This window comes from Hemicordylus capensis, chromosome 5 (genome assembly GCF_027244095.1).
Source record: "Hemicordylus capensis ecotype Gifberg chromosome 5, rHemCap1.1.pri, whole genome shotgun sequence".
NCBI classification, from domain to species: domain Eukaryota; kingdom Metazoa; phylum Chordata; class Lepidosauria; order Squamata; family Cordylidae; genus Hemicordylus; species Hemicordylus capensis.
Window position 1 is genome coordinate 202,440,200 of NC_069661.1, and position 26,342 is coordinate 202,466,541.

Consider the following 26,342-nt stretch of genomic DNA (forward strand, 5'->3'; position numbering starts at 1 on the left):
GTCTACTGGCAGGCGAACGCCCATCCTTTAAAAAAGGTGGCTTTCAATTTGTATTAAATGCTGTGTCATTTTAGTAGATGCCTTTTTGACTTCATTTTTAAATTTTAATGGGTTTTTTGTTGTTAGCCACCTTGTGCTTTTTCAAAGAGGCAGAATCTATATATTCTAAACAAACAAAACTGGTGAACAATGTACACACAAGTCACCTATATCTCCAGTTCTATATTTAGTTCTGCTTCCCCCCGATCCCCTCAAGAATATAACTTCACCAAGAAAGCTAAAGCCATAAGGGTATGGAAATGCTTTCCAGCTGCCCCACCCTCACATGAGAAGTCTGTATCATGAGTAGCAGCAAATGAATAAGGAATCAATACCGACTGCATTTTGGGTAAGCAATTCAAAACTATCAAACAAAACCATGGTGGGGTAAAATTAAGACAATTTTACAATTCACTAAACAACCTGAGACATTTACTACATTGAAATGGAGAGAGGTTACCACCATACTGGGGCCCTTTCTCAGCTGAAATTTGAGTTTTTAGCATGGATTAATTCAACTCCAAATATTGTTAACATTCTATAAATTCAGGATATAAACGCTTAATCTTTACAAGCAAGATCCAACCAGTACAGTACGAGTTATGACAACCCTAACCAACAAAATGCAGAGCAGGCTGCTTACTTAGAATAAAGTTATATTTCAAAGGAAATATTTTCAAAAATTTCAGTCCCCATCCAGACAGATAAACAGCACATTTATTTATTTAAGTTACATTGAGCAAGGTAAGCAAGCCTTACAACCAGAAAAGCAATGTGGGGCTCAGCAATTGAAAAGCGGTAATGTTTTGGTAACTAACATGATGTTATGGTATTTTGCTTTCACAGTAGTAAAATTAAGAACAAGTATTCCTGATTTTAGATTTCACTTACACCTGCTATTAAGACTCAATGTACTGCTGGTCAACAGGATCAAAGAGGATAATTTGTGTACAAAGTCTACATTTAAGTTTCCTCCACAGGTCTGAAATGTAGAAGTCACAGTAGATTTTGACATTAGATTGTAGCCATGACTACCATTAAGACAGAAGGGGAAAAAAAACAGGTTTGTGTTCAAATATGAAGGTAAAAAGGTAACATACTATTACATTGACTCTCACTTAGCTGGATAGTTTCAACAGTTAAATTCCACTCTGTTATAGACATTGCAAACATACTCTTCCTGCTAATAAGAGTCTTATCCTATTCCCAACATATATTTGTCTTCCATTATAAGAATCTGCCTCTGGAATAATTGTTACATAATAATTCAAATATGATGTGACTAGAAGGAGTGAGCTTTCCAGATGGGACTGGGGCAACCATCCATGAAACTTTGGAGGGTGGTTGACAGTGGGATGCAATGCATCAAGGCTTAAGGGTGGATAGGTATTGCCCAGTGAAAAATTGTTTGAACACTAGTCCTGAATATTTTACTTGGAAATTTATTAGGATCAATTCAAAGTAAACTGTGACAATCCCTTTGGGCATTAACTCCAGGTGACTCAAGCCCACAGGTGGCCATATTACTTGATATTTTAATTCTGCATCTTCACATATGATGCATTCCTACCATTTTCCTCTGCTTCCCCCAACTATTGATTTCTCAAGTGGGACAAGTCAATGCTAATCTTCACAGCTGAGATTCTTGTAAGGGAACCTGGCATGCAAGGCACAACTCTCACAAAAGGATTTTATTGGACAACAGGTCATTCCAGAGAGTGAATAGGTGCCTTCAGCCATAGCTCAGAACACAAGAAGCTGCTAAGAAAACTGCATCACTTCCCCACTTGGCAGTACTTCAGACTACTTATCTGAGCTACTTATTTTCTTCAGTATTCTTATTCCTTGTTTGGCTTCACTGGCAAAAGAAGAGAGTATCCAGGACCCTTGGGAGTAGAGGTTAGAGGCAGAAAAGCAATAGAGGAGTGGAGTATAACAAAATGTTGCTTTCCAAAAATCCAGTTTGCAGTGACTCACATGTCAATATTTAGCTTCTTGACGACAGTATTTGGCCCCAGAAGACTGCTTACAAGGACTGTCAAGGTTTACCATCCAACTACATTTCCAAACTATGATTTTGTTTAAGTAGCCAAGAGTAACCTATAGAACACCTTTTGCCATCAATATCAAGTTTTAGCCTTGAGAAAGCTTCCAGTCTGATTCATTTCCAGGTCTTATTTGTTTCACCAATGAGAATAGTGAATATTTTAAGAATTACTTCCACGATCATCCATACAAAATCAAGGATACATCAACATCTAATTCAATAATTTTAAACTGGTAATATTTGTAAAGGATTTGTTGAATCCTCCAAAAACCATTGCTGCATTTAAAAAAAAAAGGACTGATTTATTTTTACACAAATGAATTTCAAAACAAAAAAGCATGTATGCTACCTACTCAACTTTCCAAATGCCAGAAGCCCTCATGCTGAACGGATTCTAAAGTTCAGAAAAATAAACAGCTCCACTCACAGTTCACCAAGACAGCACTAAGCTACTGTGTTTAAACAAAAACAAAAAGGACTGAAGTTATGATGTATTGATTTAATCCATTTTGCCTGAGATAACAAAAGTATTTCAAGCAAGTTCCATCACATTGTCCTGCATTAAACAATCCTCTACTAAATTCTGAACAGAAGTTATTCAGTAAGTTTCTCAATTTTTAAAAATTTAACAGTTGTTTCAAAACCATTAAGTAGTAAATGTTTAAGAAACTAATTAGGACAGAGGCCATAACTTCATTAGAACACCACTGCTCATGGTTTTTGTTTCTTTTCTTTTTTTTTTACAAAGCATTAGTGTTACCTATTTGGCTATTAGTAGTAGCAATTTTATCTACAATATTTAACAAGGTAAATTGCAGGCAAAAATTTAGTACAGTTTCAATAGAAACACCCTTTCCTGAAAATACAGCAGTATTTGATGGACTATTTTTTTTCTGCATCATTTATAAAGGAAGCTTCCCATCTATGAACAGGAACAAAAAGTATCTACAAACCTTGTAAACAGATCTGTATCATTTATAAACATAAATAATCCAAATTATTAACAGCCAACAGCAGAAATTAAAGCATCAATTCAGTGATCCAGGGCTCCCTTGCCCTTCCCAGCGCTCTTCTCAAAAAGGAACAAGAAACTAAAGCTCTAACGCACTCTCAAGGGCCATTCTGAAGTACAGCTGATGATCCACAGGTCACTTATGCCAAGTTACTGTTTATCTGTCAGAGTTCATTATTACTCCCCCCCCCCCCACAAAAGCACCCTCAAGTCTGGCAGAAAGCTTCTTTAAAAAAATAAATCTACATTCGTACAAGTGTATCTTCTTGTTGAAGTCCAAGACAAGAATACCATCTTGCCCATCACCATGAGTGAGAAGACCCAGTTTCCATTTGTTTCTTTACAATGCAGCTAATGTGTCAACATTCAGCTTACAATCAGAGTGATGTTTCCAAACTATGTAGTGGGCTCCCTGGGGATGAAGAGGTAGCAGACTTGTTCAAGTCTGTTGTAAGATGAATTCCACTGTCAACCGCATTGTTATTTTTGTTGGGAGAGGGTGGAAGAGGAGTTGAGTTGCGTTTTGTTGGAGCATCATCTTCAGCATCAGTATCATCAATAAGGGGAATATGAGTCTCAGAATCTTCTATTCTAAACTCCGGATGAGTCATAAAATTGTGGATTGAACTTCGTGTCTCAGGTTTTTCTAATCCTTCGTATAAGGAGCTACGAAACGCATTCACCACTCGGATCTGTAAGTGCAAAAAGCATCATGTTAGCATGCAGCAGATTTTGTGTTAGTAGAATACGGTTTTATGAGTTTGAATCCACAAACAGTTAGACATGAGTGAACTGAATTTGTATGTAATGCAGTGGAACTTGCAATAAACTGTAAAAAAAATGTGGAGCATTTAAGTAGAGCACTGCCAGGCTACATGAGGAATAAACACATTATGTGTTGTGTAAAAAATGCAAAACCCTACAAAACTGAACTAAAGCTGTGTGCAAGTATTCTAAAAATGAAGCCAATCTGAAACGTCTTCTTTCCAATCTAACATGTTCAGTAAAGTGTTAGAATTTTGGGACACCAAGGAATGGTAATTTTGGAAGTTAGGAGCATATATTGAATTAATTTCTTCCCCCAAATCTGGGAATTAAGATTTTCCCAACTAAACCGCCCTCGCCCCTTGCAAGTAGTATCAAAATTGACCTTTTCCCTAGTATCATGAAAAAAAGATAGCTCTACAACTGTAAATATTTGAGTATACATACCACACAAAACACTTTCATAATAATTTGTACCATATTTGCAGAATCAAGACATACAAAATAAAGCACTGCCTGTAAATTGCAGTAATTTGCTATTCTCTTCCCATACACTGAAGTAATACACACTTCAGTCACACACATATATGCCAAGGACAAAACAGAACAGTTTATTCAGGATTGCAGACAGATTTTTAATCTTGCAGTGTGGCTTTCTGAACACCAACTGAAAGCAGAACACACCTTTGAGATTCTGTATATTGCGGTCTGCCATTTTTCTTCTACAAAATGAGAGAGGCTATTTACATAATGTATCTAGAATTAAAAATCTGTACAACTGAGTTTGTAAAAATGAAATTAATGTTTTCAACAGCTATTAACTTTTTAAATTTGCTTGTGATATTTCAGATCAGCAAACTGATACTATTCCAAGTAGTTATCGTACTATTGCTGAAAGAATCTAGAAAAAAAAAAAGTCTCTACTTGCATGAAAAAGTGTTTCATGACTCAGAGTAACAGCTTAAAGACTGCCCTAGGGATGCAAATGTCAGGCAGTATATAAATACAATAAAGTAGTTTAGTTTCAACTCGACAAGTAACCCAACCCATGCAAACTTTGTGCATACGAAAACATCTTAAGTATTTTACTGCCATTACAATTTTAGGCCAAAGTAAAATCCAGCTGATGGATTGGTTTGAAAATTGCAATTGTTACTTTCAATATGGTCAATACCCAAACTGCACTGAAGTTACATATAAGCTTGCTATTTTTCAGCAGTTAGTATCTGAAAGTAACCCACTTATTTGGGACCAACTTTGAAAAATGCTTAACTAAATTATACTGTATATCTTCTTGAAAATATTTACACTTGAAGGCATATACTCAAATATTTATGCCAGTTGTATATGAATTTTTCAAAAGGTTTACTGTGCAAGAATGAAGGCACAATATGTGCAGGCTCACAGCTTTCATTGTAAATGCCCCACCTGTGTTGTAACCCTCTAAGGAAAAAAGGGGTTTGAGGACTCCCATTTTACAAGAAAAAATTATGAAAAATCTCAATGATGAATTTAAGGACTGAAGGAGAAAATGAGGAACGTTAGGTATGTGGATTAGGAAATGTTAATTTCATGCACTTAGGAACACACACTCACACCCCACAGTAGTAGAAGCAGTAGTAGTAGTAGTAGTAGTAGTAGAGGAAAACACTACATGTGTAGGGGTAGAAATATTTGTTACATCATGATGCTGGCTGGCGATGGAAGGTTGCCGCCTTAGAGCCCCCTGAATGGAAGTTCCACTCTGGAAAGCATTCACTACATCCATCTGCAAGGAATCAGAGATTGTGACAGCTTGCTCAGCAAGAGAGAGAGAGAACAAGAGAAAGGAGCATCCCATCTATAAACACACAAGTAAAGAAAAAAAGGCACTTTTATAGAGCAGGTAAAGAGGCAAGAGGTGCATTCAGAGATGAAGTAAAGAAAGCGCTTGAGGGATTAAAGAGCCATTCATTTCCCAGTGTAGAGAGAAGTTCAGTCACACGTTTACAACTACCACCCAAACAGATATCAAGAGCAATGGGAAGATTTATAATCTCTTAACCCTCATTGTCTCCTACCTTTTCCAAGACCATACCTGAGTTTGTATCCTGTTTAGGCCCCTAAACCACAAGATCTGACCACGCCGTAGTTCCCTTTCAGCATGATCAATTTCCTCTGCATCTTCTGCCAATTCCTCTTCTGGAATCTCCTCCTTTTGTGTTCCATGGCCAGCTTCCTTTAGGAATTTCAATTGGCTGGTTGGAATTGTTGATATCAACTGCAATAGTAAGGGGGGAAGTTAATAGGTTTATCGAAAGCAAAAGTATTACACAAGCTGCATCTGGGAAATCAAATATTTCCTAAATGATCACTACAGATCAAAATTTGCCTTAAAATCTTCCCTTTAAGGAAGCAGCACAGCATATGGTGAAATTGGAGGTGTGGGGTTAAGGTTAGCTATAGCTAGCTAGTCTAACAAAATTCTAGCATAAATCTGATGCAATGAAGGCATCACAGTAATTCATGACTTGCAATGACAGGAAACATGGTAAACAAAATGGCATGGCTTAAGTTGCTTATGGTGGAAGTCACTCAGAATGCAACAAATACATCTTTGGAACATGAATGCCAGCAATTGCACAAAAATATTACTTACCTGGCCCCAAAGAAGTGTTCCCATTCCTAGAAAAATTGACCACAGCCACTGTTCTACTGTAAGCTCTGAACAACTGAAAGGTTTTCCACCAAACTGCACAATAACTATCTGTTAAGAGAAGTCATGAGAGTAATTGTTGGCTACTTTGAATAATCTGCAATTTAGTTGTCTTGTTCCAAATTAACCAATAGATTTCATCCTTTCCCTTAAAGTAGTTTTTGCAGGATATCTTTGAACCCCTCTTACACCAGAGTGAGAAGCTGACATGTCTCCAAAAGACAGTCAACTAGGAGCTTAAGAGCTAGTTTTAGAAGTTAGTGCTTGTTAATTTACCCAGACTAGCAAGGATCTTGAAATACCAAGTTTCAGCACATGGAGGCAAGTGCTCACAGAACTGTGTTAAATGCATTCTTGTAATCACAACACATTGCAAGTTGAAAAGTACATCTGGATTAAGCTGTATCCCCCAATAAAATGTTAAGCAAGTTAATGGTGGATCTGCAAATACACTTGAGTAGTGTGCAAAGGCAAGCATCTAACAATTACATCTTCAATTTCCAATACATTTCTAAGAATGTCAGCAAGTGTCAATGTACAGTTCAAACCAGTTTGTTTATGAATGAGCATAAAATTGTGCTTTGCTGGATCATCTGAAACAGGCCAATACATACTAGGCTAGATCTGTTCAGGAATGTCATATCACGACACTAGTTTGTGCATGTAAACACTGATTACTGAAAAGCCAAGAGTACACACAAATTCGGTATCAAAGTTACTGGTCATCTACTTACTTGTACAACAAATGTGCCAAGAACTATAGTACAGAAGATCACATTGTTGAAAATTCCTTCAAATACATTCCTTTCACCATGAATTTTTCGGGCATTTATTTCATTAAAAAGCTGCATCATCACAAATGTATTAAATACAATAGTATAGTGCTCTGAAGGAGGAGCATGCAGAGGTGCGTTCCTTCCACTATCGATGTCAAAGATGGTTTCACCTGTGTGTGGAAGAGATTCTTAGTATTCAATGCAACTTCAATTCCTGTGTAACGCATAACCATAAGAGAATACTGAAGAGCTGCATTTGAAGACAGATATTTCTAAGCAAACATAGCAGCTTCTGAAAAAAGAGTTTCTAAGCAGAAAATCCTGAACTCTTACCAGCAAACAGAAGTGTAAAGACAACTACAAGCTGATAGACAGCATGTCCCAGAATATTCTTCATCATTGTACGTGAGATGAGGGGTTTGTTTCTACCGTAAGGTTTTCGTAGCAAGAGAGATTCTGTAGGTGGTTCTGTTGCCAAAGCCAGTGACGCCAGTGTGTCCATTATGAGATTTACCCACAACATCTGCACAGCTTTAAGTGGAGAATCCTATAAAAACAATATGTTTCCTGATACATAAATAAATATCCTAGAAGCCAACAAGTTATGCAGCAGTTAAATATTTTATCTACTGAAATTTGGTGCTGCACTTCAACACTTTTAGTAATTACTCTAAAGAGAAAATTTGCATTGAGAAGTGCATTTTCAATTTCATTAGCTGAAGAGTATATAAATACCTACTTGTGTGATACATGCTCCTGTGAAAGCAACAATTACTGCTACTACATTGACAGTAAGCTGGAACTGAAGGAATTTTGAGATACTGTCATACACATTTCGCCCCCACATAACTGCTTTAACAATGCTTGTAAAGTTGTCATCTGTAAGAATAATATCAGAAGCTTCTTTAGCTACATCTGTTCCAGCAATACCCTAAAAGGAAGAAGAGAAAAAGTAGTATCCAACATGATCACTTTAGTGTTAAATCTGAACAGTGTGCACACTCCAGACAATTCTTAAGATTATGCTTATGCAAGACTTATTACCACTACAAATATTTATATACAGCTCTTCAACAAAATTCTCAAAGAAGTATACATAGAAAAATAATACATAAATTAGATGGTCTACTGTTCACAAAGGGCTCACAATCTAAAAAGAAATGTAAGGCAGATCCCAGAAACAGCCACTGGACGGATGCTGTGCTGGGGCTGGATAGGGCCAGTTCCCTTCTCAATAGTAAGAGAATCATATATGTTATATCCCTTCTCATTTTTTTAAAAAATAAGAGTAGGTCAATGTTTCTGAGTACAGGAGAACCTCGTTACCTGTGGGGATTCCGTTACTCACCTACCACCACAAGTAACAAGGCATTATTCCTATGGGGAATGCAGAGTAGGTTCCAGAATGTACCAAATTGTAAAAATGCCCTCCTGCAAAACCCCCCACAAAACCCCAAACAAACCCTACTGTTGTGTGCTCCACAGAGTCTCCTTGTGTCCAGCAATGTCCCCAGACCACCAAATGCACCCCCCCCACCCCAGCAACTGCAAAAGATCACCAAAAAATGTTTTCTCAAAGTAAAGCCACAAAATGGCTCCTGGTGACAAAATGGAGTGCAGAAGTGACCTCAACAGTCACTTCCGGCCCTCTAGGAACCGTGAATGCATGCGTTTTGACCTTTAAGTATCAACAGATACTGAAATTGGGTATCGATTTGACACCTGCAAATATGTGAAACTGCAGATACAGAATCTGCGTATAATGAAGTTCTCTTGTATAGGCTTATCACAGCAATAAGCCACAGTTAAAGTGGCTTTCTATCAATGTGGTGACTGATTTGTTGATCCTAGTATTAAGTGACATAGTAATTATACAGCCTGGAATAAGTTCTATTCAATTTGGTGAGACTGACTGCAGACTTTACAAATCTTGATGAACCTTAGCATGCAAGCCAGTTAAAATTATTCCAGTGTATCTGCATTATAGAAATATGGAAAACCATGTTTAAAGATTCATTTGCCTTATCAATATATTCAAGATCTTCTGTCTGAATAGCTATCACAGACAACTTGACATTTCAAACATTTTTGTTCCAAAAAGCATCAAATTTTAAATCATGATAAAGTTAAAGGTAGTTAAACTTCAAAGCCACTAGATGGCACATCAATACAGTTCCTGAACTGTTCCATGCATATTAAGCAAATTCCTTCAGTTCTAGAACAGGCAGGCAGGGAGTCTATCTGGGGATAACGTCCTGCATATATCTCTTAAGGAAAAGGATATTACAGCAATCTACAAACACCACAGTTATTTTTGTTTGACATTTTCCTCAAGTATTACTAGAAAATGATGTTTTTCACAAGTAAAAGAAAATAGTATCCAAGGTATCCATCACATGGCCCCTGCATCAGTGTAACTTAGACATACAGGTTTCTAAGTGTCAGCAATACTGATTCTCTTTAGAAAAACTGTATGTAAAAGCATGCAAAGTTCAGGGTCGGGTAAGTCATCTAGCCAACACCAAATTCCACAGAGATAGTCTACATTTATCTTAGTTGCGGTGTCAATTCCAGTGTGACAAGGAAAAGGAAGGAAAATAGGTTGCTTATATTTGTAACAGGTGATCTGGGATCATTCACAGTATGGTTAATGCACCTGTGCAGTAGCCCTGAGGAAGAATTTCCTAGCTCCTCTAGGCACTCTGAAGGTCCACCCTTCACATGCAGAGTATGTTGGGCATCAGAGTGCCTGTAGTTCAGTTCCTGGTCAAGAGTGAATGGTCTGTTCTTCGCTGGAAGTGTTGAAGGTGAGTGACTAGGCATAACATCCAAGCAGTTGGGGGGCTGGGTACGTGTTGTGAATGATCCCGGACCTAAAGATCACCTGTTACAGATAAGCAACCTGGATCTTTATGGTGAGCTAGGATCATTCCCAACATGAGTGATTAAGAGAGCTCACCAAGAAGTAGCATGGTATAAGGATGTTATCTAACAACTTTCTTCAAACCACCCATACAAAATTTGTTATATTGGAACTTTTGTTTCCCGTACTTCCTGATCTGTTGAGAATAAAATTGTGGCATATAGGAAGGTGCAAGAGCCTTAGCCGTGTACGTCAATTTTCTCATCTTCTCCATGGTATCATCCGTTTGGGAGCTGAAAAGGCCGTCTCCATCAAATGGGAGGCTTTCTATTTTTTCTTTCATGTCTGGTTGACAATTTGAAGATTGTAGCCAAGCACGGCACTGGAGGTGTTACGGTTGCTCCCTGCTACGGTTCAGTGCACATCCCTAGTCGATGGAGCGTGAACCTCCTTGGGCTTAGAGTAGAATCCCAGGGAAAGCTCTCTTTATTTTGCTATTGGATTAAGTAGAACATCTTCCATGTGCTAGCCTACACAGAGTGAGAAAACTGATAGTTTCTGAACGTTTGAGGATGCGTTTACACCAGAGGAATCCCCCTTCCCCCCTCCCCGCTTTCCTGAGTTAAGAACCAACTCGGAAAGGCTTGTAAAAAGAAAATAACTAAAACACAACAGTTTTATTGAATTTCTAACGACTGCTTACGTCTAAGGCTTTCTCAGCTAAATACAGTTAGGAATACTTAGTAGGATTACAAAAATAAGTTCTCTTAGTACACACTTAAAATGCTTATAGAGTCTTTTGCAACATCCTAGGTAGGGTGGGCATAGGCTAGTATTTATTTTAATTACGTTACAGGTCAGCAATGATAGAACAGTATCAGGAATATGTAAAAGCACACACACCAAAGAAATATAACTTTCTAGTGCAAAATCTGACTGAAACTTTGCTCTAAATTAATCTTCCCGAAGCCAAAGCCCTGGCTCTTTGCTTTGAAATCACCAAACTCCTGATGAGAATTCAAGCTTCCTGCTCTCCTGTCTTTCAAGGATCTGCAGTTATTCTCCTGCAGCCAACCTCCATGGCCACATGTGCTCCTGTGCACCTCCAGCCTAGCTTCTTCTAACAAACTTCCTTCTTCCTGGCAACAGTTCTCTAGGTTCCATCCACCTGCTGTGCTGATTGGCTGGGCCTGGAGTTCAGCCAGTTAGTCAAGACAGGGTTCACTTCCAGTTAACTCTTTATGGGGAGAGAAGCCTGATCACTACACAGGCGTCATCCTATGAAGCTGACTGCCAAGAAATGTGAGAGATTTGGTGTTTAAGAAAGCGCCTTCTTCAACAACTTCAATGCCTGTTAAAATCATCTGAGGAGGTCCATCTGCAGTTGCCACTGGCTCAGCTGGGGGCAACTCTAAACCAGGCCTTTTCTAGAGTTGCCCCAGGACTCTGGAATGTGCTTCCTAATGAAATTAGAGTCCCCCCTTCTCTGAATGTTTTTAAGAAGGACCTAAAAACATATCTGTATAGTCAGGCATTTAGTTTATAATTTTAAAGCTCAGTTTTAGAGTTTTTATTGTATTTTAAATTATTATTATTTTATTATTATTTTTACATTTATATCCCGCTCTTCCTCCAAGGAGGCCAGAGCGGTGTACTACATACTTGAGTTTCTCTTTCACAACAACCCTGTGAAGTAGGTTAGGCTGAGAGAGAAGTGATTGGCCCAGAGTCACCCAGCTAGTTTTATGGCTGAATGGAGATTTGAACTCGGGTCTCTCCGGTCCTAGTCCAGCACTCTAACCACTACACCACGCTGATTTAACTATGTTAATGTTTTAATTGCTTTTATATTGTGAACCTCCCAGAAACATTTTTGTATGGGGTGGTATCTAAATATAATAGATAGATAGATAGATAGATAGATAGATAGATAGATAGATAGATAGATAGTTTGTGACTGACAAAAAGGAAGTACTTTTCCACACAGATGTGGTGACAGCCAACAGCCTGGATGGCTTTAAGAAGGGTTTAGATAAATTCATGGAGGTCAGGTCTATCAATGGCTACTAGAGACCACCTCCAGCCTCAGAGGCAAGATGCCTCTCAATATCAGTTGCAGGAGAGCAAAGCAGCAAAGCTCTTGCCTGTGGGCTTCCCAGCATCATCTGGTGGGCCACTGTGTGAAGCAGGATGCTAGACTATATGGGCCTTGTCCCTGATCAAGCAGGGCTTTATCTTTAAACTTAGATTTCATTGTTTCACAGGCGTTGCTGAGGTAGTCTTTAAACTTCTCCCATATGGAGTAATTATATTTTGCCATACAGGCCATGTAATCAGCAATCTTGATGAAGAGGCAAGAAGCCGATTAGAACCTGTGCCCCATGGAGTCCAGTTTTCTTCCTTTTCTACTAGAGCTGAATGTTTCCTTCCAGATTTACTACTTGAGGCATAGTCTACTACAAGCAAGTTTGGAAGTGAAAGGAACAATCCCCATCTTCTATCCTATAAACATTCTCATGATGCTTAGATGTTGAGGCTGAAGATGAGTGTTCATCCCAGGCGGATTTGGAGTAATTGGCAAGAACCAGCAACATTGGTAATGCTGCTCATTGCACAGCAGAGCTAGATGGCATTAAGTCATAAACTGGATCCTCGACTTCTGGGGCTGGGGATTTTAATTCCAAGCCCAAGACTCTTGCTATTTCAGCTACCTGAATACAGTATGAATTGGTTTCCAGTGTTGTGGAGTTACAAGGTTGGTTCAGGACATTTTCTTCTGGTGAAGCTTTTGAAGGATTCTCAGGTTGGACAGAGCCATCTTCTGAATCAGAACTCAAGGAAGATAAATGAGACAATGAATACACCTTATGTACCACAGCTGATTCCTCCCTTGAAGGAGGAAGGATCTTGATATCTGGCAACTTTGGGTGAGTTTGAGAATCCCGTTGGACCTTGTGAAGCTTCTAATGGGGGAGGGGGGTTGAGGAATATGAGGCTGATTTGGTGCCTTTTATAAAGTGGTAAGTACTTTCTCCTGAGCATGACCCTGTGGAGTAGAGTTTGCTTTGATTTTTTTTTTAACTTCCACTGTCTGAATTTGTCATAGTTGTATGGTAAGGATGGAGAGGACCCAAGATTTACCAAATCTGTGAATATAGCCAGGATCCAGCGCTCCTGGGGAGCTCCAGTAGTCCATGTTTTCTTTGAATTTCCACAGGAACAGAGCGAACTTTGATGAGGCACACACTGAGGTCATCAAAAGAAACAGTTACAGGCACTCTGCATGCAAAGGGCAGAGTTTCAGAGTGCTTAGAGGAGCTATGAAATCCTTCCATGGGCTACTGTGCAGGTGCATTACCCGTGTAGGGAATGATCCTGGATCACCATAAAGATCAGACAAAATCTCATCACAGTAATAGATGCTTCAAAGGAGTATCAGTTTAACATGAGCTACATTGGCATTTCACAATGCACCACATCTTAATTAGGTGGTCAGGAAGAAGTTTCTTATAATCTTAGGCCACAAGCATCAGCTATAACTCTATGGTTCTTGAATTGCCTAGACCACCCTCTAATCCTTTCTGTATAGCGATCAGAAAGCTCTATATTGGTAATTGTATTTCTGTTCACGGGGTTGTAACCAAGCTAGTTACAACTAAGCACCATTGAAATAAATGTGACCAGTTACTTGTGATTAACTTAAGTCGCATTAATTTTAGTAAGACTGTCACAGCTTTCTTTGAAAGTACCCCATAGTCTTCCAGCAGTCCCACATATTTAAAAGTTAAAATTACCAGAATATTTTCACCATCCATATCAGTTTCATGTGCTCTCTTTGCATTCAAAATATAGCCCTAGATTCTTAAAACGATTTTAGGAGATTTAGAGGTGAGAAATTGCAGAATTGTGTCACTACTTCAGTCTAATGTATAAAAAAATTCATTTGGCTTAGATGAGATAAAACATTTTCTAAAGTATAAAGTCTAAAGTTTGACTTAGACACTTCAGTTATGCAGTTCACTTTTTGGAGTGGGATGAACGAGAAGTCAAATAAACAGTAGGAGTTCTGCTCTTGGCATTGCTCTGCATAAGCTAGTTTTTACTCAGATTTTCAATGCTATCCATAGCCAGAACTAGCAGTTTGTATTAGCAGGACCACTTTGATGTCTTTCCCCCATTATTTTTATATTCAACTCCTTACCATAGCAAAGCCAACATCTGCTTTTTTTAGTGCTGGGCCATCATTGGTACCATCACCCGTCACTGCTACAACTTGCCTCTGTTCCGAGACCGTGCTGTCTATTATTCCTAAAATGAAACCAAGAATTTGTATTAACACAAACTTGCACTGAACTCTTATGAACTGCTTGCTGTTTGGTCCAAACCCAATATGCATATTACAGTGTATGGTCATGGTTTCCTACTCAAGTCATGGTCTCCTAAACACCTTATTCAATCACTGAAGAACTGGGAGAATTGTTAAGACACCATTTGGTTACTGTATATTAGGAATTTTGTTCCTTATTCCATGTCCAGTAGGATTACAGATCAAGGATGGTCTTATTTAGCTTCAGATGTACTGACACTTTAAACAATTTAAGAGTCAATCTAAAAATCATGAAGTTTAAACCAGTTTAAATATAACACACATGTATTAAAACATAAAAGAATGCTTTTACCTTTTACCAAGGTATGCTTGTCAGTTGGGGAAGACCTTGCAAGTACACGGAGCTTTGGCCAAATTTTGTCTATACGCTCCTGTTCTATCTGTAAAGATAAGCAAAATTAGTTTTTCATAAGCAAAGATTTAAGCTAAGAGCAGATTATTAAGCAAACTTACCTCTCCTTTTTCATTACGTATTCGTCTGTTGAATTCTTTGCCTTCTATGCATAAGAAGTCTTCACCAGGGTGCAAAATGCTGCACTTTAAAGCAATAGCACGGGCAGTGTTGATATTATCCCCAGTAACCATACGTACAGTTATACCAGCACGTTGGCATTTTTTAATTGCATCTGGTACCTGTTTAAGAAAGAACACCGTTTATGCAAAAAGCTATGCTACGTAGTTTCTCCAATACAAGAAAATGCTCACTCTTTATTCACTGTAAACCCCACTCCCCGCACAACTCCAGTGCTCAAGACTAAGTTTTGTCCTTCGACCTCTCAAATTAGACGTCAGCAGCACACAATTCTTGGGTCCAGATTCATGTTAAGGATAACAAGTATCCCTAACAAATATGTAATTTTGATGTTGGGGTTAAATATGATATGATTAAGAGAGTTTTCCCTACCTCTGGCCTCACAGGATCTTCAATGCCTACAACAGCAATGCATGTCAGACCAGTGACAATGTCATTTTCATTGTCCCATTCTGGCTCAGGTTCTCCTGCTGCAAAGTCTCTGAATGCCAGACATATTGTTCTGAGTCCTTCTGAGGCCATAGGCTCAATCACAGTTTTTACAATATCATCGCGATCCCTTGGTCTGAAAACTTTTGATTCCCCATTAGCACTCAGTATCTTGAAACACCTGAAAATAAGACAGACATAAAAGAGCTTAAGATTCAGAACATGCATCCAATATCCTCTGAAGGCATTCAAAGGCCAACACATTCCCAAGTCTCTCAGCACTTATCCATCCACACCCACGAGGCCGTGGCTCAGAGCAGCATCTCCAGATAGGACTAGGAAAGACTACTGCCTGAATCCTTGGAGAGCCACTGCTAGTTAGTGTAGACAGTACTGAGCTGGATGGACTAACGCTCTAACTCAGTATAAGGCAACTTCTTGCCCTATCAGAGGCACAATTTCCTACAGTGAGCAGGGGATTGGACTGGAAGACCTCCAAGGCCCCTTCCAAAACTAGTATGCTATGAGGAGCTTTCCAGCAAGCCATCTATAGTCATTGTACTATAAGATTTTCAGAGCACACACACTACAACCAAGTTCACAGATTACTGCTATACATGGGACTTCTGACTACCTTTTCAAACTTTCCATTAAAACTCAACTGCATACTTCTGTTTTGCATTTAAGCAGAATGAAAAGGTGTATTTGGCTTGGCTATAGTAATCCAATAGAAAGATAATGCAACTTTAAAAGGGGGATTGGAACAGAGGAGGCTTGACTACTTAAATCATAGAAATGGCTCAAGACAAATGAAATATTATCTAATATAAATAGATTATCTTTAGTCTGTTGCAGTAATTCCCATCTAAAACCCTAGAGAGCAGCTGCCAGTCAGAGAAGTCAATGCTTTGCTAAATGGACCAACGGTCTGACTCAGCAAAAGGCATCTTCCTATGTACAGTGATCAATGCACCAATGTAAGAGCTTTTATACCAACTATTTTTATTGTATTTTATTTACATTTTATATACAGCTCTTCCTCCAAGGAGCCCAGAATGGTGTACTACATACTTAAGTTTCTCCACACAACAACCCTGTGAAGTAGGTTAGGCTGAGAGAGAAGTGACTGGCCCAGAGTCACCCAGCAAGTATAATGGCTGAATGGGGATTCGAACTCGGGTCTCCCCGATCCTAATCCAGCACTCTAACCACTACACCATGCTGGCTCTCCTTGTAACTAGTACAAGTTACTAGTACAAGTTACACACAATCTTCTCGTCACTGAAAATGTAGAATGTAGTTTGTTTAGCAGTCAATGAAGCATCTGATCTAAATACAGAGTGAGAATTAGATTGTTATTTGGATGGCACAAACCCCTTATGGGAAAGTTTCTAAATTAGCTAGTTAAGAACTGAGGCCAGGAGCAGATTAGATTTAAATGCCAGGAAACATACGGTACTGCTTAAGGAATCTAATTAAACATTTAAGGATGTGAAAAAGATAAAGCAGCAGAAAAATCAACTTGCTTTTTAAGTACTATCTCAGAGGCACCCTTGCTGAATATCCGAAAACTGCCGTCAGAATTCTTGAGCACAGTACTCATAGATTTTCTAACAGAGTTGAAGGTGTAGACTTTGTAGAGTGCCTCTTCCGGTATTTCATTTCTAACATCCTGATAATCTCGTTTCAAATCAAGAACTAGTCCCAGCAAGGCACATTCAGTTTTATTACCAACATGGCGGGGCAGACCACCTTCTTTTTCTGGAGGCTGAAAGACAGAATATATATTTTCTGAGAAGGAATTTTCTTCAGTTCAAGCAAATAAACCACTGTTAGAATGAGTCTGTAGCACCTTAGAATTTTAAAATGGAATTTTAAAATGGAAGCTTAACTCCTCAACATGCTAAAATTAGATGTCTTAAAGCAAAGACTGTGCAATTGCTCATGGAACGCTTTACTGAAGTTAACATCGTACTGGATATTTTAATACACAATAATATTTTTATGCTAGCAATGTGTCTTCTGAAGCCAGAGTACAAGCTTCAAGGATTGCACCCATTACGTGATTTCAGGAGTCAAGATAAGTTCACTTTAGTCCAATCTATGGTTTTGTGGGTATACAATGAGAAAGATATGCATCTGACCTATTTTAATACTGAGCAGTTTAGAATGTACCACAACATCCATTCAGCACGCAACAAAACAGAAAGGGCAGGGATGTGCTTATCAGTCTCAGCATTTACAGAAAACTTTCACCCCTCTTAGGTAGACAAAACAATTTTTCTGTTACATCATTTGTAAATATGTCTACCTAAACTGTATCAATTCTGTTTGTTTGCAGCTGTGTAGGCTGGTTTAATATATGAGCCAACAAGCCAAAACACAGGCATCTGTGGTGGCTCTACAGTGGTTCAATAAGCTTGTTTTCACTGCCTGCCTTGGGCTGTAAAAGCAGAGGGGGTTTGAGACTTGGCAAGCCACAACACATGGCTGGTGTTCGGTTTGATGAGTCACATTGGGCAAGCTTGCAGTTCAGGGAGCAGTGAAATATATAGGAACTCTTCCCAGAACACCACTGACAGTTCTTGCCTTTTTAGAGAAACTAACATCAATTATATTAATTCTCGTAGACGTGCCTCTGTGGGGATGCGTCCCGGCAACTCAGCGGATTGGCTGGGCAGCGGCTGGCCATGTAGGGAAGTGGCCGTTTAGGAAGAAAAAGAAAGGAAGGAAAGCGGTCAAGTGGAGAGGAGAACTGAACAGACTGGGGCAGAAGGAAAGAGGAACGCTGAAGGGAGAGAAAGCAGGGGAGCCTGGCTGGGCAGAGACAAACAGTTGGCCGCTTCAGAAGATCCTCTCTAGAGGGAGGGCTGCAGGAAGGAGCTGGCTGAACGCTTGGCGGCCCGACACCAGGGACTGGAGAAAGGAGAATGCGGCAACGGCCAGCAGGGAAAACACAAGCAGGCTAAGAAGTGGAGATGGGGGGGGGGAGCACGAATGAGACAGAGAAAAAGAGAGAGAAAGAGATGGAAACGGAGAAGGGAGCAAACTGGAGCAGAAGGATTGGGGGGAAGGGAACTGAGGCAGAAAGCTTGGGGGGAAGGGGAGTAGGAAAATTGGCCGGCCCACGCTGGCGGGCCTGGCGTGGCGACCAGTGGTGGCCGCAGACTCTAGCGAGCGAGGCGCGCGGGGGAAGCCGCAGACCGCGCGGGCAAGCGAGGGCCGCACGGGGGATTATTTTGGTCTTCTTCTGCCACAGCCTTTCAATTTCAATTTGTAGATCTTTGTATTTTGTGATGTTTTCTATTTCTTTTTCTTCTGTTCTGCTATCCCCTGGTATTGCTATGTCAATTATTTCAACTTGTTTTTCTTTCTTCTCGACTGCAGTTTTATCTGGTGTACTGTGTGGCAGATGTTTGTCTGTTTGTATTCGGAAGTCAATTTCATTTATGTGTATATTTCAGTAGAATGCAGAGATTTTTTTTATTACTACTACTACTACATTTATATCCCACTCTTCCTCCAAGGAGCCCAGAGTGGTGTACTTCATACTTAAGTTTCTCTTTCACAACAACCCTGTGAAGTAGGCTAGGCTGAGAGAGAAGTGACTGGCCCAGAGTCACCCAGCTAGTTTCATGGCTGAATGGGGATTTGAACTCGGGTCTCCCCGGTCCTAGTCCAGCACTCTAACCACTACACCACGCTGGTGTAGTAAATGCAGAGATTTACTATAGGACTGAGTTCAGCTACAGAGAACAATCCAAACTATCCACCTTGAAATCCAACTGTTTTCCATAGGAGAGATTTATGCATGAGCTTAACTCTCCTATTGAAGCCAATGGGACGTAAAAGAGCTTAACTGTCTGCATAGTGCCATGTGTATTTGAAGTTCAGTTGTAGTTAAAATCTATACTCACCAGGATTTTGGAAGTATATGCAGAGTTCACAGAGATTCCAGTTACAAGGTATGACAGTGTTTTCTCAGGAATAGCTGATGGTTCTGGAATTTTTTTATAGTGTTTTTCACTTATGTAAGCCTGAACTACTGTCATTCTGTTCATTGTAAGTGTTCCTGTTTTATCTGAGCAAATGGCTGTTGCATTTCCCATTGTTTCACAAGCATCCAGATGTCTGACCAAGTTATTATCTTTCATCATTTTCTATAAAGAACAGACAAAATCAATCCAAGCAGCATTAAACACATTTATGTACTTGCTATTGTGCATGTCCAAACTGAGGTTCCTGGGTAAACTCATACTGGAAATCTCAAATTAAACTGTCTAATTAGATACTGGAAAAGAATAAAAATAGGAAACAGCAAAATGCATCTTCTGTAGGAGTTAATATAACTGACCTGAAAGGGAAGCAGCTTATTACTAATGTTTAGAAAGAAGTTCTATTTAAGGCCTTGTGAATACCTTTGTGGTAGCTTGTAAGTTGTACGTTACGACTTGAACACAAAAATATACAGAACACCACACTAAACTGACTTTTCAAACAGATATTTCAGTGAACATCAGTTTCCTTGGGAGATCTTCTATGAACATCGAGTCCCTATCGTGTGTAGTGTACAGAAATTGTTTTTTGGTGTTTTTTTACACATACCTTTACAGAATAAGCCAGTGAAATAGTAACCGCAAGTGGAAGGCCCTCTGGAACTGCCACAACCAGGACAGTAACACCAATGATGAAGAACTTCACAAAATACTGAATGTATATTGGTGTACACTCAGCAAGCCAAGGTCGTTGCTGGACCCAGAAGGTATCAATTACAAAGTACAATACAAGTATGATGACTGTGACTGCGGACATCAGCAATCCTTTTATCAAGAGAAGAGAACCAGTTATTTCATTGTTATAAGATATATTCTACAAGTCTCAAATGCCCACTTCCAGTTTAAATAGAAGATCTAATTTAGGTAAAATTTATACACTTGCTCAAGCAGTTATTTGACCCAGTTCTCAAACAGTTACTAAAAACAAGGAGCACAACTGCTATTAATGCAATCAAGGAAGAGCACTGGAGAAAACACAGAACTTTATACATCTCTTAGGAAGCAGCGGGAAGAAGCAGTATTAAATAGAAGAAAGCATTAAAAAGAGTGGAGAGTGGAGTAACTTGACAGTCACTGAGAAGACAGTTCCAGTTGTGAACATCTACTGGGCAATATCCCAAGGCAAATTTGGGCCAAGGTATAGGGCAGCAGCTGGAAAAAAGGGAAGGTGCAACAGGGAGTCCTACAGAAGGAAAACTTGAACAGAAAACAATCAAGTGCTGAAACAGAGGCAAGCAACTATTACAGGCCCCAAAGGATTTTTCCAGGAGCAAAAAAACCCTCAACTCCTATTACTGCAATTCAAAGTTAAGACTACCGCACCTACTAAAGAAGTAACACACTAACCATTACTTTAAGAATATCTCCAACTAGTCAAGTAAACAGTATGCATTTACATGTACATTTGCTCTGACTGGCATGGCAGTGACTAGTCACAAAAAGCCAAGCAATTTTTCACTTCACGTTGAATCAAACACAGTCATACCTGCTTTGCCAATCTGAACTGCTAATTTTGTGAGTTTCCCTTGCAAGACTGATTTCTCTTTCTTGGGCATATTGTTTCTTTTTTTGTCATCTCCATCACCGCCATCTTCGCTTTTCAGGGGTTGCATTTCCATGGCTGCACCATCTTGAGCTTTTGCTAAGTTTACAGAACACAAGTATATGAACACAATGTCCTAACTCTAAATAATGCAAGAGTTACACATTGAGATTCATTCTACATCTATAGGAGTAAGGCTTCATATTCAGTTTGATCAGATTTGATACCTAAATCCAGTTCATTTTGTTGCCAAATTTCCAGAGTGAATTCCTATCACATCAGCAAACTTCCACAAGTCTATTCACCAGTGACAATTCTCACTCCCAGTGACTGCCCTTATTCTGTACATCTTGCACAAAGATCCACATTATCCACTTTAGAGGGGGAAAGGGTTCCTTTTCTTCACAATGGGTCAAACAGATATTTTATTATTTATTAAATTTTTCTTATATACCACCTCCTCCGAAGACTCTAAGCAGTGAACAACAATACCAATAACAATTAAAAATAATAATAATTAAAGAACAAACACCTGGCGAAACAGATGGATCTAAAGGGCTTTAAAAGCAGCCAGGGAGGGGGGGCCGAATCTGGGGAGAAGGTGAGGAGAAGAGTATTCCTAAGAAGAGGAGTGCCACAGAGAAAGCCCTCCTACAGGCCCAGGCACCACACACTACACCAGGGCCTGGGACATTAAAGAGGGCCAGCTGACAAGACTTCACAGGTTGGGGTACAACTGTCCAAGAGAGGCGATCCTGGAGATATACAAGTGCTAAGCCCATAAGGGTTTTATAGGTGAGAACAAGCACTTTGAACTGGACCCAGAAGTTAACAGGCAACCAGTGCAGAGACCGTAAAAGAGGTGTGACATTATCAAATCTACGGCTACCCATGAGGAGGCAGGCCACTACATTCTGGACTAGTTTAAGCTTCTGAATTTTTCAAAGGCAACCCTAGGTAGAGTGCATTACAGTAATCCAAACGAGAGGTAACAAAGGCATGAATTACTGTTGCCAGGGTCTGCTGAGAAAAAGCCATAACTGGCGAACCAGCCAGAGCTGGGCAAAGGCACCCCTGGCCATGGCCTCCACCTGCTGTTCAAGCAGGAGCTGCGAGTCCAGAAGGACCTCCAGATCATGAACCGTCTTTCTCAAGGGAAGCACAACCCCGTCAAGAGAAACTCACACATGACAATTGGCCAGATCACAGACTGAACAAGAGCAACTTGGTCTTGGAGGAATTGAGCATGAACTTGTTTTGGCCCACCCAGATCCTGACAGCCTCTAGGCACTGGGCCAGCACATGAATGGCATCACCTGTTTGGCCAGGGTTGGAGATATAAAGCTGAGTATCATCAGCATATTGATGAAAATTACCCCAGACCAACGGACGACCAGACCCAGCAGCTTCATGTAGATGTTAAAGAGAACGGGAGCAAGGACTGAGCCCTGTGGATCCCCACAAGAAAGGGGCTGACACCAACCGGCATCGCCCAGTGAGATTGGATCAGAACCACTGAAGAGCAGTGCCCCCAATGCCCAGGCCACTTAAGCACTCCAGAATGATAGCATGGTTGATGGTATCGAAGGCTGCTGGGAGATCAAGAAGAACCAAGAGAGGTGTGCTTCCCACATCAAGGTTATGATACAGGTCATCCAACAGGTCGAAGAATGCATTTCAGTGCTGTGCTGCAGCCTAAAACCTGGGCAAGGATCCAGGAAATCAGTTTCCTCCAGGACTCTCATCAACTGAGCACAAACCACCTTCTCCAGAATCTTACCAAGAAAAGGAAGATAGGACGATAGTTATCCTGATTATCAGGGTCGAGAGAAGACTTCTTCAGAAGTCTTCTTTAAGGGCTGATGGAACAAACCCCTCCCGGAGAGAGGAATTAACCATCTCCCAAAGCCAGGACAGAATATTCCTCCTTGCAGCCCTAACGAGCCAGAAACAACAAGAGTCCAGGCTGGTGGTCACTGTGCCCACGTTGGCGAGAATCCTGTCCACACCATCAGCTTCAACAAGCTCAAAGGTATCCCAGATAGTAGATACCAGGTACCCATCTTTTCCATCAAGTTCTGTATAGTTCATGATGGACTTTGAAGTTAAAGGGCATCAGTAGCAACTAAAAGTTAATGGCTGGTGATAGAGCCAAAACAAAGTATGTGGAACTTGGATGCAAAGTAATTCCTCGCATCCAGATCCTACATGACTTAACTGGGGGTGGGGGGCATTTATTTCATCTATTTATTATATTTGTACTCTGCCCCAAACTTCCATCTCTGGGTGGCTTACATCAACATCAAATTAAATTAAATTAAAACAGGAATTAAAACCTTAACACAATTCTAGATAAAAGTTTGGGTGAATAAACGTTTCTTTAAGGACTTTTTAAAGTTGCCAGAGATGGGGAGGCTCTTATTTCAGCAGGAAGCACATTCCAGAGTCTCGGAGTGGCAACAGAAGGCCCATCCTTGTGTAGCCACCAGACAAGCCCGTGGCAACTGCAGATGAACCTCTCCAGATGATCTCAATAGGCAATGGGGCTCATAGTGAAGAATCTGCTCTCTTAAATCCCCCAGGCCCGAGCTGTTTAGTGCTTTATATGTTATAATACACCACAGACTAGAACTTGGTAGGGTTGCTATCAAGGCCTTGGAAAGGATATTTAGGTGCCGTGACGTATCCTACACCTAGAAAGATTAGAATTGTTTGGACAATGGTTTTCCCCATGTCACTCTATGGATGCAAAAGCTGGACTTCGAAGCAGCAAGATAGAAAAAGCATTGACGCTTTTGAACTTTGGTGCTGGAGAAGACTTTTGAGGATACCACGGAAGGCCAGGAAAGCAAACAAATGGATCCTAGAACAAGTCAATCCAGAATTCTCCCTCGAGGCACAAATGACCAGGCTCAAACTATCATACTTTGGACACATTATGCGGAAATCCAGCTCCCTTGAGAAGCCCATAATGCTGGGGAAAGTTGAAGGAAAAAGACGAAGAGGATGAGCAGCAGCAAGGTGGATGGACTCGATTACGACAGCAGTGCAGGCACCACTGAGAGACCTTAAAAGCCTGAAGACAGATCATCCTGAAGAGAATCTATGGGGTCGCTAAGAGTCTACACCAACTTGACGGCAATCAATCAATAACACCACATTATGATAAACACGGGTCTACTGCCAAAGTGTACACTGCATTTTGCTGTGCCTGATCACCAATAATACAGAGCTTGGGCAGAGTAGAAGCACAGTGTCATGGCATGAGGCAGGAGGATGACTCCTCCTCAAGCACTGAGCTGCCATTTTCAAAGCTACACCATGTTAGTATTAACCGTTATGCCATCACAGAACATTGGGATAGACCAGGGCTGCACAGCTTCGGCCCTCCTGCAGATGGTGGCCTCCAACTCCCATCATTCCTTACCATTTGCCACTGGCTGGTGATGATGCGAGTTGTAGTCCAAAGCAGCTCGAGGGCCGAAGTTGTGCAGCCCTGCAATATACTCACTTTTTGGACTTCTGACAGGTGAAAACATTAAAAAATTTGAGTGGGGCATGTGATACCATTATCTGTTCACCTGCCACCTGTGTATCACCAGAAACTTGGAGCCCTAGTTTTGCCTCTAAATCAAACAATTACTGGATAGATTTAATTGTTAAATGTTTTAACTGTAGCAAAGTTGGTGGGAGATTTACTCCCCAAAAGGGGATATAATGGGAGATTTACTCCCTAAAGGATGGCAAGAGCACAATTCTATAAGTCTCTCCATATCTTAGCCAAGGTTAAAAGGTATGTGTTCTGGTGATGTACATCCATTTCAGAAGCTTCCTAACACCAGACACTAAGTCAGCTTTATATACAATATTATAACAAAAATGTGGTTAGCATTTGGACAGAACCTGTATCTGCTTCAAATGCCGTAATAAATCAATCCAACTAAACAAGCAATTCAGTAACCTCAATTAATAAACCAGAAAAGCATTCATTACCTTTGTTACGATTTTCAATAGCACCATCTTGTTTTTTACCTATAAACAGATGAGGTCTAATTAGACAATGTCAAAGTTGCCATAGTTTTTTACAAGTAACCATCTCTAGCAGTGTTTCCTCTAATAGCGATTGCCAGATGTTGACTATAACTCCCATAATCTCCAAGCAAAAGCCACTGTAGCTGGGGATTCTGGGAGTTGTGGTCAACAACATCTGGTAATCCCTGTTAGAGTGAACACTGATCTCTAGGATCTCTATGTATTAAAAGTGTAAATTAAAGTTAAGTTTCTGGTGTGTGTGTTTCCCCTTAGGCAAGCCATTCTTTGCTTCAGCTTCCTGTACTGGTCTGTATGAAGGATTGATTGACTGTTGAACAGCTTCCCAGTTCAGTAGGAGGTGAGTTCTTACTTCCCTTGCAGGGTTATTGTAAGGATTACATCAAAATGATACATGTTAAGTGCTTTGCACACATCTATTAAGTAAAATGGAGTACAACCATTACACACACTGAAGTTGCAGTCCTATGGACACTTGTTATGTTAACCAATTAGTATATGTTTTTATTTTGGAATTATCTGAAAAAACAAATATTACATGTCTGGATCCTCTGCAAACTGCACATTGAATTGCACTAAACAGAAGGAACTGTATCAGGCTCAGTCAGATGCTTCAAGTCTGGAAATCAAGTTGACAACTATTTGCAACTGCGATTAATTTAAGCGATTAATATTAGTTCACATGTTAAGTTTCTCCATAGCAGTATACCTACTAACTGGGAAAAGAGGCACCTTTTAAAGTAGTGGCTGACACATACACTCTTATGGAACCAGAACCACTTTCACTGTGTAAACCACTTTGAAATCTTTTGTTGAAAAGTGGTTTATTAGTTGCACTTGACTTTATAGTACAACACTATTGAAAATAAAATTGATCTTCACCCAAGAAGTGTTCCCAAGTTGTTTGACCACTAGGACAATACATGTTATCACATGTATTTCTCAGTCTGACAAAATGGGGAGGGAGTAAAGAAGAGACATCCTGAAGGCAACACACATCATGAAAGGAGAAACAGTCCAGAGAAGGCAGCATATGCCTTCTTCAGATATCATGCACATCATTCAGGTTTATTGTTCACTTACTTTAGACTGCTCATTCATGCTATATTCTGTAGAGTTCAACATAATGCCCAAAATACACAACACACC

The 26,342-nt window shown here is 40.0% G+C and overlaps 1 protein-coding gene across 18 annotated transcripts in view; it reads right to left on the bottom strand.

Annotated features, from left to right (window-relative positions):
- Positions 1-738: 738 nt before the first annotated feature.
- The window catches only part of ATP2B1 (ATPase plasma membrane Ca2+ transporting 1), a 98,377-nt gene continuing 72,773 nt past the window's right edge, over positions 739-26,342 (bottom strand). For 16 of the 18 annotated variants that reach the window (XM_053251476.1, XM_053251462.1, XM_053251468.1 and 13 more), the window contains 16 exons: positions 25,137-25,175; positions 21,087-21,242; positions 20,151-20,365; positions 19,463-19,705; positions 17,072-17,313; positions 15,489-15,726; positions 15,038-15,217; positions 14,877-14,964; positions 14,399-14,505; positions 8,074-8,265; positions 7,668-7,881; positions 7,293-7,504; positions 6,502-6,609; positions 5,941-6,123; positions 5,545-5,631; positions 739-3,790 (listed from right to left, as the gene is read on the bottom strand). In XM_053251476.1, the coding sequence (XP_053107451.1) occupies positions 3,476-3,790; positions 5,545-5,631; positions 5,941-6,123; positions 6,502-6,609; positions 7,293-7,504; positions 7,668-7,881; positions 8,074-8,265; positions 14,399-14,505; positions 14,877-14,964; positions 15,038-15,217; positions 15,489-15,726; positions 17,072-17,313; positions 19,463-19,705; positions 20,151-20,365; positions 21,087-21,242; positions 25,137-25,175 (2,819 nt within the window). In that variant the 3' untranslated portion in view covers positions 739-3,475. Of the gene's footprint in view, positions 3,791-5,461; positions 5,632-5,940; positions 6,124-6,501; positions 6,610-7,292; positions 7,505-7,667; positions 7,882-8,073; positions 8,266-14,398; positions 14,506-14,876; positions 14,965-15,037; positions 15,218-15,488; positions 15,727-17,071; positions 17,314-19,462; positions 19,706-20,150; positions 20,366-21,086; positions 21,243-25,136; positions 25,176-26,342 lie in introns of all 18 variants that reach the window. The other 2 variants (XM_053251479.1, XM_053251478.1) reach the window with 2 other exon arrangements.